General features: G+C 40.7%; 1 protein-coding gene across 6 annotated transcripts in view; it reads right to left on the bottom strand.

The window, feature by feature from the left end:
• The window catches only part of CHN1 (chimerin 1), a 223,973-nt gene that overhangs the window by 198,790 nt on the left and 12,061 nt on the right, over window positions 1-13,122 (bottom strand). For all 6 annotated transcript variants that reach the window (XM_072811013.1, XM_072811007.1, XM_072811016.1 and 3 more), the window contains exons 3-5: window positions 9,714-9,840; window positions 7,234-7,259; window positions 6,753-6,837 (exon numbers count right to left, since the gene is read on the bottom strand). In XM_072811013.1, the coding sequence (XP_072667114.1) occupies window positions 6,753-6,828 (76 nt within the window). In that variant the 5' untranslated portion in view covers window positions 6,829-6,837; window positions 7,234-7,259; window positions 9,714-9,840. The remainder of the gene's footprint in view (window positions 1-6,752; window positions 6,838-7,233; window positions 7,260-9,713; window positions 9,841-13,122) is intronic.

Raw genomic sequence — 13,122 nt, 5'->3', positions numbered from 1 at the left:
GTGCTTTTTTTCTCTTCTCTTTGTTAAACTCTCTTAGAGAGGTACCAGAGCATCAGTGTTTGGCTGGTACAGCTGGGTTGGCTGGTAATTCTCTCTGTACCCTGGGGGGTTATCCTGGGGTGCAATCCTGTGTTCACACTCACAGTCCCATTATACAGCCAAGCTTTGGCTACGGGACCAGCCTTGCACCCACCCGTTGTGGCTGCACACAGCTGAATCTTAGTGATAGACCCAGCTTAGATTCAGGTGGGAACATTCTTCCCTCCTCTTCCTCTTTTCTATACAAGTCTGGGCACTCCTACACCCAGAGTACGAACACACACACACACACACACACACACACACACACACATCCCTTGCAAGAGAGGTTTTTAGGATACTGTTTGAAGCAATACAGCTCAATGTACTATGTTTCCCTAAACATCTAGCTTTCCACAGTGATTCAATTGATTTCCTAATAACAAAATGCTTTCTCTACTTGATCAGAGTGCCATGCCTTGAAAATAAGATTCATTTTTATGTCGTATTCTCTAACGAGGAATACAGAGTGTTGCTGTTCTCACCTAGCTGGAAATAAAGCAATAGGCTTTCAACCACAGATTCAGCGTAAGGAAGGGCGGTAACCCCTTGGAGATGATTATTGTGGGCGGTACCTTAGATTGTTTATTTAAAAGGGGGAAGAGTAAGTTGACTTTTACAACATTTATGTTTTCATTCAAAGATTTAATTTTGTGTTTAACACCTAGAATGGCCAGATCTGTTTGTTCTGTTACGTAGTTGTCAGATTTTTAGGCCAATGTTTTACTCTTTCTGGTTCTTCCTATTTGTAAAATAAAGGGACAGGGCTATCTCTGATGTCTTTTTAATGTCTTTTTTTAGGTTTAGCTGTCATTCTGCAATATTTTAAAATATTTAAAATAACTGGATTATGGATAAAACAGAGAAGATATTTTTATTTGAATATTTAGTATATCATTTATGTATTCAGTATATTTAACGAGCGGGATGCCTGGTCAGTCTAAAGCCATAGGTCACATTTTCATAAAGACGGTACAATAAAGAGTCATATTTTATTAAATTATTGATACTATGATTTCATCCACAGTATGTAACACTAATGTGATATTTATTATATACCCTTTCTCAGGTTTAACAGGATTAAAATAAAAGTATGCACTGAGCAATCCATGTCAAATTTACTAAAACAGTTTCTCATTTTTATGTAAGTTTTGTGGACTAAACAGAATTTAAGCAATGCTCTAAAATTCTTTTCTACATTTTAAACTAATGACATATTGCAAGTGTTTGGGGTTTTCTTTTTTGTTACTCATTTAGCTTTGTTCCCACTGGTAAACATTGATTTGTTCCTCAGTTTTGAATGAAGCAGAAATTAATGAGGCGGTTTCTGCTTCACGATAACAAGTTGAAATTATAGCACTTTATCATGTCAACACAGCTTTAAACACTAGGAATACCAGTGCTATTAGCACTGTTCCCAAAATAGTGCAGAAGTTTGCTGTTGAAGAAAATCTCACAGAGCATATGTCTACAAATGTGATAGAAACATTTTTTTATTCCTGAGTTATACTGATGTATACTGTCTCTCTATGTTACCAGTTAGAGTATTTATTTCTATGGTGTGAATGTGCTTAGAGTGGATTTGGGTCTATTTTTAATAAGGTTTTCCTTAATAATTTAATAATTTAACAATGTTTTAGTAATGTTTCCTCTAATCCAGACAAGTCCCCCACTATTATCTTTCTGAAGATAAAGCAATCTTTATATTTCTGAATTAGTATCTTGCCTAATATTTGCAGGGCATTTCACGACTTTATAAATAGCACTTTCGGGGCAGCCCCGGTGGCTCAGCGGTTTAGAGCTGCCTTTGGGCCAGGGCTTGATCCTGGAGACCCGGGATCGAGTCCCACATCAGGCTCCCTGCATGGAGCCTGCTTCTCCCTCTGCCTGTGTCTCTAACTCTCTCTCTCTCTCTCTCTCTCACTGTGTGTCTCTAAGAAATAAATAAATCTTTAAAAATAAATAAATAAATATATATATATATATATAGCACTTTCATAGGGTAAAGGCATACACATACAGGAAATGGAAGCAGTATTTGATTTGAGAAGATTTAGATGACAAAACTATTCAGGAAAAAATGTATGTCATAATTGTAAATTTGGCCTTTAAGATTAAATAATTCAGAGTAATGTTTAGGAGAGTTAGTGGTGTTCTACTGACCACCAGAGGGTGCCTAAATTATATCCGCAGGAGCAATCCTGGATCTTAGAAATGAAGTAAAATTTGAAGAAATACATAAGAATCCTTAAGAATTGAAAACTTTCTCAATTTGCCTGCAATGTTTCTTATCAAGTAGCAGAAAATAATCCCACTGAAATTATGCTAAAAGGGGAGGTAGCTTTTGGCTGGCTAGGCACAGATTTGGAATTGTATATTACTGAGCAATGTTTATATTCAGCCCTTATTATATCACTTCCAAAGCGAAATGAAAGTGTTTTTAGAAAGGATGTGTATGTGTGTGGGGGGGGGGGGGTATGAAGGGAAAGGAAATTGGAACTCAAAAGCAGGCCGTAAAGGTCTTCTATCCCTGACCCAAGATAATGGATTTCTTGTTAACTGCTCAGTTTAAAGGAAATTTTAGTTCAATAGGTGATGGGACCATAGGTATTACTATGAGCCCTAGGTCTGAATCTTCTAAATGCCACAGGTCCTATTGTTTTTTAACTTTGTGATAGGATTTTTTTGAAATGTCGAAAATGACCACTGGTTTGGAGTGGCCAAGGAAAAAGAAAGGGTAAAAGAGGTCTGTTTTCAATACATGTTTAAGAGACTACTTATTTCCTGGTAAATAGTATAGCAGATCCTTTGGAATTTTTTATAGGCTTAAAAGCAAGTACATTTTCAAGTGCACATTAGCTAAAAGTACAGCAATTATGGCTGCCCTCAAGTAAAAGTTTGTGTCTGAACTATAATCATATTATAGTACTTTAAGCCAGCATTTCCATTTGTGTGTATTTTTCTGAGGTCACCAGGCATATCTAATGCACAGTGTAAGCTAAATGTCTATTTGACTTGAGCAGTTGGATTTCTGCCAGTTTTGTTTTCAAGAGGGTATAAGGAGATTTGGCTGCAAATCAAATCTCCCTAATATGGCCACGGTTCTTCTGGTTAATGTGGGTGTCCACAATAAGATGACTTATTCAAGTTGATTACATTGTGAGTTATAAATCAGCTAAATAGCTTGGAACTCTGGGTGAGAATTACACAATCTCTAATTAAATAACAGAGCTAAAAAGAGAAGTGTATTTCCATGATTAAAATCACAATCTGGGCTCAAATCTTGTCTACTCCCATGATGGATTTTTCATAAAACTCCTTTGTATACTGTTGTAAAATAGAACACATCAGACAATGCACCGATTGGAATTCGTTCATCCATCCTTCATTCAGTCAACAAGTATTTACTAAGGACCTATGGTATACAAGGCATTGTGCTAGAATTCTATCAAAGGAGTCAATGATGAACGAGACATGTGTTCAGATCTTTAGAAATTTGCAGTCCTTGAGGAGAATCCTTGTAAATGGGAAAATGACAAGGCCATAAGAGGATACAGATTGAATATCGTGGAAGTTCAGAGCAGAGAAAAATTATTTCCAGCTGATAAAATGGGCAAAGGCTTCATGAAGGTTGAAACTATGCTTTGAAGTATGGACAGAAATTAGGCAAACAGAATAGAGAAAGGGAAAAGTGGGGTTTAGTTAAGAGAGAAGAGCATGACGAAAGTCTTGGGGAAAGAGGTGGGAAATCGGAGAAAAATTGTGGACAGGACAATATGGCTGTAGCAAGGACTTGTAGGAGGCTAGACATGTAGGTCAGGGACATATAGAGAAGGCCAAACTGTTGCCTCAATACTTATTATGTTATCTGAACCCTGCAGGCTTTCTATAAGGACTTGAGATAACAGGATATTTGAATTAATTATTCAAAAGTCTGGTCTCAAATTTTTTCATGCTCTATTTTCCAGTAACAGATTATTTACTACCCACCAATATGTGAAAATATATGAATATACCCCCACACACAAACATGTACTATTGCTGTAAGCTAATAACTCAAGGCACAATATACCCTTAAGGTGAAGTTTAATAAAGATTTTATTTAAAATTTTTTTTAATATTTTATTTATTTTTTCATGAGAGAGACACAGAGAGAGGCAGAGACATAGGCAGAGGGAGAAGCAGGCTCCATGCAGACCCAGTGCAGGACTTGATCCCGGGACCCCGGGATCATGAACTGGGCCAAAGGCAGATCCTTAACCAACTGAGCCACCCAGGCAGCCTATAAATCCATATTTTAAAGTCTCTCTGATAATTTCTGAATTTCTGGTCAACTTCTAATCAGATCTTATTATATCATCATTATTTTACTTTACAACCTGACAAAGAGCTTGCACCAAGTGTAGGAGTCATGTAAGTTCTATTTCTTTTAGATTTACTTGTGCTTGTATTATTACTATGATTTTTGATGCATGATTTCTTTAAAAGAATCTTTTAAAGGCATCTGTTCATTTGGTAAGGTTTAGTTTGGTTAAAAAGCATATAACCCATAAATCCAACTAACTTGGCCATGTAAATAGCAGTAAGTTGCAATGAGCCAAATGGGAAAAGATGAGTCAATTGTACTGGCAACCACACCCTATAGTGGAACTCCCTCTCTTCCCCCAGGATAACTTGTACGTGATGTATGTGACGTGGGATTTTCCAACATACAAATTGAGTAAGCGAGTCTGTGTCAATCTATACATAAAATACTAATAAAGCTTAATCTCCTCCCCATTCGTAAAAATAACTAATAACTATACATGGAAATTCTACTTTTTCATAAGATGATGGAAGTCTTGGGGTATTTACTTTGGAGGTTGCTGGTATGGACAGGAAACCAGGGCAAATATTTGTGAAGTGGTATGGTCAAGGCTGACCTTCAGAAAGATGAATCTGATTATCTGTGTGTAAAATAGGTTGAATGGAGAGAAACAATTGAAGTGGCTCTTACTTCAAGCCCTGCATACCTATTATTGCATTTGTTATCAAGTACTAGGGATTCTGGTCTGAACTTTGAGAGAGCCTCATCTTTAAACGGTTCCAGGAAATGTCACTCAATACCTCTGATATCCTGGGAAAATGAGTCTAACTTTTATAGAATTGGTAATAAAGAATACTAGCTATAGGGGCACCTGGGTGGCTGAGTCAGTCAAGCGTCTGCCTTTGGCTCAGGTAATGCTCCTGAGGTCCTGGGATCGAGTCCCGAGCAGGCTCCCTGCTCAGGGAGAGTCTGCTTCTCTCTCTCCCCTCTGCTCCTTCCCCTGTTCATGCTATCTCTCATTCTCTCTCTAAATAAAATATTAAAAAAAAAAAGAATACTAGCTATAAAGGGAAGAAAGGGCTAGCACTAGAGTGGACCTTTCTACAACTTAGAAATCAAGCATGATGGAAAAAGTTTTTTGAACATTTTGAACATTTCCTCTTACTACTGAATGGAAACATAGCCTATAAAACACATAACTTATAAAACACTGGATTTGACTGAATCTAGGTTTGAGAGTGGGAAGTTTTCATGTGCTACCTCCCTGGAACTTCTCCAATGCCACAGTACATCTTGAAAGATGCTGGTCAGAAAAAATCTGGCTTCAGGGGTGCCTGGGTAGCTCAGCTGGTTAAATGTCCAACCCTCAATTTAGGTTAAGGTCATGATCGCAGGGCCTTGAGATCCAGCCCACATTGGGGTCAGTGCTCAGCACAGAGTCTGCTTGGGATTCTCCATCTCCCTCAGCATCCCCCGCCCCACCCCACCCCCCACCCTTGTGCACTCTCTCTTCTCAAATAAATAAGTAATCTTTTTAAAAAAGAGAGAGAGGAGCAGCCCGGGTGGCTCAGCAGTCTCTCATGAATAAATAAATAAAATCTTTAAAAAGCGGAGTGGGGGGGATCCCTGGGTGGCTCAGCGGTTGGCCTGATCCTGGAGACCCCGGATCGAGTCCCACGCCGGGCTCCCTACATGGAGCCTGCTTCTCCCTCTGCCTGTGTCTCTGCCTCTCTCTCTCTCTCTCTGTCTCTTTGAACAAATAAATAAAATTTAAAATAAATAAATAAATAAATAAATAAATAAATAAATAAATAAATAGAGAGAGAGAAAGATCTGGCGTCAAATGTAGGCTTCACCTCTCACTATCTATGTGACTGGAGACAGATTTAAATTTTTTAGGACTTCAGTTTCTTCCTCTGAAAAATAGAGGTACTCTCTGCATCACTTGGTTTACAACATTTTGATTGCAGTTGACAGAAAATTTAATTCCAATCAGCTCAAACAAACAAAGGAAATTTATTGGCCCTGACATGGACAAACCCACAGTCAAAGTGAGTTATAGGGAAGGCTGATTCAGCCGTGCAATGTCACTTTTTAAAAAATATTTTATTTATTTTTTCATGAGAGACACACAGATGGAGGCAGAGAGAGAAGCAGGCTCCCTGTAGGGAGTCTGATGTGGGACTTGATCCCAGGACCCTGGGGAATCACACTTTGAGCAGAAGGCAGATACTCAACCACTGAGCCACCCAGGTGCCCCTCACTGTCTTTATAGAACACAGAATCCCCGCCATTCATGGCATCTTCCAGACTCTCCCCTTGTGGTAGCAAAATGGCTTCAGGGGTCCTAGATATTATACAGTCTTACCTCTCCATCCAAAGGAAGTGGGAGTCCTGGAGTATCTCACCCTCATTGGCCTGAGTTGGAATACATGCTCATCCATGAATCATTGCTGTGGCCAGAGAGAAAGGGTGAGTAGAGGTCAATCACAGGTTACCCAAAACTGAGTGAATTAACCCTTGGCTGAGGTGAATTCCTTAAAGAAAACCCAATACAGAGCTTAGAGGGGAAAGAAGGGGTTGGGCAGGCAACTCACACATGTTTGCCTTTTAGGGTCACTCTGGGGATTAAATAAAGCACAGAGTGGACATGTAATAAATATGGTACTTCTTCCTCTCTCTATGAGGATTACCTTCCACAATATTCAGTAAAAAGCCTGATTTTCTCTGACAGTAAGCACCCAGTCTTATGCCAACAAGTCCTCTCCTCACTAGTCCATCTTTTCCCATATATAAAAGCAATGCCCGACTCTTGAACTTCATATATATTTGCTTCCCAGACTACTTACAGGCATGGTGACATCACTGACACAACCTGTAGGAAACAAAAATTGTAATTGATTATTTTGCAAAACGTGCTTATACTATTATGTAGTGCCAACGAAACAGTTGGACTTTTTTCATTAAGTTAGCCACGTGTTTTGTCATCAATTTTCCAGTTTCAAATAATTTAAATCTCTTTCAAAATATACAGTGGATTCAACATCAAGAAAATTATTTTCTGCATGTTTTAGGATTTCCAGCTGAGCCTCAACTGGGATTCTAATTCTGGTCATATGTGATGAACCAGTAGGGTTTATTTTCATATAAACAATATTCAGGGATGGGTAAATATTCACTTATGTTAATAATAGGCTAAAAATGATAGAGTTAATCCTAAGACATATCTACTCCAAGACCCCAAATGGCCTACAGCTGCATTCTGAGCAAGAGTCTATCTGGCCAAAGTAACTAAAAAAGAGCTATAGCCTCTATTAGAATTTCATGAAGAATATTATAGGGTATCTACTGCATCCCTCCCAGGAACACTTCTTGAAAATCCCTTTCCCCTTTTCTTATCATATCCCACAACCGTTTTGGAGCAGAGCGCTCTGGAGCTTCCGAAATTCTCTCCCAGCCCTCAGTATATGGGCTTCCTGCACTCTCCCCCAACCCTATTCCCTATGGTGCACACTGGTCTCTCTGTTTCTGTTTACTCTCCTTAACCTTCACCTGGCACCTAGATTCCTCACTATTCGGAAGATTCAGGAACTGGTACAGCAGGCAAGAATCTTGCTCTCCATCCTCCTGCCTCTCAGTTCTAGTCTCTGTCCATTCACCTTGATTCTTTTTTTTTTTTAAGATTTATTTATTTATTCATTCAGAGAGAGCGAAGAGAGAGGCAGAGACACAGGCAGAGGGAGAACAGGCTCCATGCAGGGAGCCCGATGTGGGACTCGATCCTGGGTCTCCAGGATCACACCCCAGGCTGCAGGCGGCGCTAAACCGCTGCGCCACCGGGGCTGCCCTTAACCTTGATTCTGAAACACACACACACACACACAGAAATTTGGCCTTTTTATTAGAAAGTGAGATGGTGTAACGCCTGGGTGGCTCAGGGCCTGATCCCAGAGTTTCTGGATTGAGTCCCATATTGGGCTCCCCACATGGAGCCTGCCTCTCCCTCTGCCTGTGTCCCTGCTCTCTCTCTGTGTCTCCCATGAATAAATAAATTAAAAAGAAAGAAAGAAAAGAAGAAAGAAGGAAAGAAAGAAAGAAAGAAAGAAAGAAAGAAAGAAAGAAAGAAAGATGGTGACAAAGATGGTCAAGACAAAATTCTAGTGAATTTTGCTCCCAGCTTAAAATGAGTGTGGCAACTGTGTGATATGCTTTGCATACATCTTGTCATTTGAACCTCACAGCAACCTTATGGGGCAAGGGGGATCTTAGAGTTCAGGACTTCCACCTCAGAGCTCCAACAGTTGGTTAACTAGAGCACACCACCATTCTCTAGAAAAAGGTCTACCCAGAGATCAATTGTTATCATTAACATATTCATACACATTGGTATAGTTTGCTTGTTGAGGACCCTTTATGATAAAAGTTAGCCTAATGCCATAAATAAATATTTTGCTATTAAAAAAATGAGTTTAGAGCTGATGCTCCAATTTTAATCCAGTTTAGAAATTACACATGTTTTCATTTGGCAAAACATTTATTGATGATGATGATGATGTGCCAGGAGCTCAGATACACAAAGACACGGAGTCCAATTAATAAAGCAAACAGCGTGTACATCCAAAACACCTATTAGGAACTCAAGATTTTACAAAGTGCTTTGATAGAAGTTTTTCATATGTTTTGGGCAGACCAAATGAAAGGAACATCATATAATTGGAGGAACGGGGGGTAAATTTTTAAAGTGCCTGGAGACAGCCTGCCCTGAAACCTCTCTGGGTGAGGGCGACCTGTGGGAGGCAGCCCGCTAAGCAGTAGAGATAAGAAGAAGAAGGAAAAGAGGTCCTTAAAACCTGCCTGGCCCCGACTGTCAGTGCCACCAGGACACCTAAACGTTGCTCACCCGAATTACAAGCGGTCAAAAGAGGTAGGTTCTGGAGCCGATGAGGGTCAGGATGAAATGTATTTTACAATTTACAAGTAAGATTGAAAGTTTTTCATCTGAGGTACAATAAGTAACTCCCTATTGAGTGTTTATTCTATCCATGAGAGACTTCATTGATGCTCCTTCTTTTCTTTTTTTTTTTTTTTAAGATTTTATTTATTTATTCATGAGAGACACAGAGAGAGAGGCAGAGACACAGGCAGAGGGAGAAGCAGGCTCCATGCAGGGAGCCCCATGTGGGACTCGATCCTGGGACCCAGGATCCAGGATCAGGCCCTGAGCCCAAGGCAGGCGCCAAACCGCTGAGCCACCCAGGCTGCCCAATGCTCCCTATTTTCTGGGTTAGTCTGATTCCCAGGCTTTAAAAATGTTGTAGGCGCCTAGTACCTCTGGAGCTGTGAAGGGAAACCAGCTGTCTCAGGGTCTGTCTTCCTGCGTTTCCTGTGTTTCCTCTGGAGAACAATGTGAGTTGGAGAAAGATAACCCCCAGAGACAGATGGGGTGAAGTAGAGCACTGGTCCCAGCAAAAAGAAGAAAACATTCAGAATGTGAAACAGCTCTCTTCCAGGTCCTCCCCCACCCCCCACCCCCTCCCCCCATCCCCCACCCCCCCATCCTGCCCCTCCCCCCTTTCATCCCAGGCACATTAGTGCATTTAGTTCGTCCCTGCAAATTGAAGCAAAGTCTCCTTTTAATCCTAAAAGCCTTTTTTTTTTTTTTTTTTTTTTTGCCTCTCCAGCTATGATGGGAAACATTAGGCTTTCTACCATTCAACATGCATTTTTATCCCATTACTTAATGGAATGAAACAGCTAATTCATTTCTCCAGCCATTTTTTTTTTTTTTTAAAGCAGGACAAATCTCCTTCAGGGAAGAACTGGTGCTTGCCTGTCTTCTAGTAATCGGGTCAGATCCAGGCATCTCTGAGTGAGAAAGTCAGGCTTGACACCATACAACATTCTAAAGTCCTTTCCACCCTCCCAGTGCCCCCCAGGGGTCTTAAAACTTCACCTTTCTTTTCCCTCCCCTACAACTGGAGTTAGAGTTTCATTTAATTGAAAATATTTAATACCAGTTCTTTCTGGCCTCCTTTTAGTTTTTAAGCCTGTGCAGAGACCATGGCAGTATAGTGATACGCTCATACAGATGCTTGGTTAAAACAGACAAAACCATCCAAACAAATGAATGTATAATGATATTGTTCAGCTGAGAGCCCCAGTCATTGACACTGAAATTCTCCTTGAAGCGGCCCACCCAGAAGTCACCAATCCTTTTAATTCCCAGAGAACGCTGTCCCCTTCACGTACAGGTATGGATCTAAATATATTTTACAATTTATTATAATTAATTATTTGAGTGTGTATATACACACACATATATATAACATATATACTTGTGAATGTATATTTGTGAATAACACATACACACACATGCATTCTATCTCTTTCTACCTACTGGATCCTTAGCTGATTATGAGTAGGGTTCTGTTGTGTTTTTCTTTTCTTTTTTTTTTTTTAAGATTCTATCTATCTATCTATCTAGATATCCGAGAGAGAGAGCTGACTCTGCTAAGCACAGAGCTCAACATGGGGCTCAATCTCACCACCCTGAGATCATGACCTGAGCTGAAACCAAGAGTCGGATATTTAACCCACTGAGCCACCCAGGCGCCCCATGTATTTCTTTATATTTTGCAGCACATAGTTACTCAGTAAACATCAGCTGACTATATTAATGTAAATATAAAAGCCAATAGAGTGACCCCAAATAGGCTGTGTGCTGGACCTCCTAGGGGGTAGCATGCTCCGGTATTGATAACATTCTCATCAATGGTTTACATTTTGGCAAAAGCAAATAGAAGGTTTTGTTCCAAGTTTGTGCTTAGAGTGTGATCACTTGACAGAGGATTAAGGAGTGCTGAGATGTAAGAAGGTTAATTGTAACTGCTGAATAGTGGTTTTTCCATGTTTAGTTTGTTTGCAGCTTGGTGGAATAAGCTTTGCAAAGTCAAGTCAGTTTTTTTTTTTTTTTTCACTCCAGGTGCCGGAAAATCTACTTTATATGAATAGTCTTTCTATACCTTATGACTAGTGGCCCTTTTTATGTAAAGGGCCAGAGACAGGTGCCTACTTCTTCCTTTTAAAAACTATTTACTTTTTTAAAAAAAGATATTTGCCTATATAGCTACTATCTATCTATCTATCTATCTATCTATCTATCTATCTATCTATCATCTACCTATCTTAGAAGAAGAGAGAGAGGGATCCCTGGGTGGCGCAGCGGTTTGGTGCCTGCCTTTGGCCCAGGGCGCGATCCTGGAGACCCGAGATCGAATCCCAAGTCGGGCTCCCGGTGCATGGAGCCTGCTTCTCCCTCTGCCTATGTCTCTACCTCTCTCTCTCTCTCTCTGACTATCATAAATAAATAAAAATTTTAAAAAAAGAAGAAGAAGAAGAGAGAGAGAACAAGGTGAGGAAGGGCAGAGGGAGAGGGACAAGCAGACTCTGCACTGAGCCTGGAGCCCTATGTGGGGCTCGATCCCAGGACCCTGAGACAGTGACCTGAGCCAAACTTACGAGTCGACGCTTAACTGAGCCACCCAGGTGCCTCTAAAAACTATTTTCAGTTACAAAAATATTTTTCTACACCCATGCAAAAAGAAAAAGCAGAGAGAAGGCAGCCCGGGTGGCCCAGCGGTTTAGCACCCCCTTCAGCCCAAGGCATGATCCTGGAGACCTGGGATTGAGTCCTACGTCAGGGTCCCTGCATGGAGCCTGCTCCTCCCTCTGCCTGTGTCTCTGTCTCTCTCTCTGGGTCTCCCATGAATAATGAATAAAATCTTAAAAAAAAAAAAAAGCATAATAGGGGATCCTTGGGTGGCTCAGCAGTTTAGTACCTGCCTTCAGCCCAGGATGTGATCCTGGAGACCCGGGATCGAGTCCCACGTCGGGCTCCCTGCATGGAGCCTGCTCCTCCCTCTGCCTGTGTCTCTGTCTCTGTCTCTCTCTCTGGGTCTCCCATGAATAATGAATAAAATCTTAAAAAAAAAAGAAAAAGCATAATAGGGGATCCTTGGGTGGCTCAGCAGTTTAGTACCTGCCTTCAGCCCAGGATGTGATCCTGGAGACCCGGGATCGAGTCCCACGTCGGGCTCCCTGCATGGAGCCTGCTCCTCCCTCTGCCTGTGTCTCTGTCTCTGTCTCTCTCTCTCTGTCTCTTAATAATAAATAAATAAAACTTTAAAAAGAAAAAGAGGAGAGAGAAACCGTTGTTAATTCTACCACCACCATTAAAAAAGAACCACTCTTAACATTTCACTTTATATTCTTTGAGGGTTTTTTCCTGACTCTATCGATATGGCACATGCAGGCCTGGGTTTGTCCGTTTTTCTGCCTCCTCGAATCGAAATGGTACAACATGTTTGTATCCTGCATTTCCCCGCTCCCGTAGTCGTTGGTGGGTCAGTGAGTGGACATGGACCGAGCTGGGCCGTCCTGGGTTACTCGCTGAGGATGGAGCCGTAATGGTTAAATTGGGGGCTGCTGGAAACAGCCTTTGACCGCGTGGAACAAGAAAGGGAAAACAGTCCAGAGTGAAGGAGGCACATAGAAAACAGTAAAGGTAAAAAAAAAAAAAAAGGAAGAAAAGAAAACAGTAAAGGTGAGAGAGAGGGCCTGTCGACATCCAGGTGTCTGGTTCCAATTATTCTAAGGCTTGGAAGAACAAAGCTTTCTTTATTTTTTTTAAATTTTTTTTTCAAAGCTTTCTTTAAATTCCATAGGTAGGGGACACGCTG

The sequence above is a fragment of the Canis lupus genome, chromosome 34 (assembly GCF_048164855.1).
Source record: "Canis lupus baileyi chromosome 34, mCanLup2.hap1, whole genome shotgun sequence".
Classification (NCBI taxonomy): Eukaryota; Metazoa; Chordata; class Mammalia; order Carnivora; family Canidae; genus Canis; species Canis lupus.
This window is presented reverse-complemented; position numbering and strand designations above follow the sequence as displayed.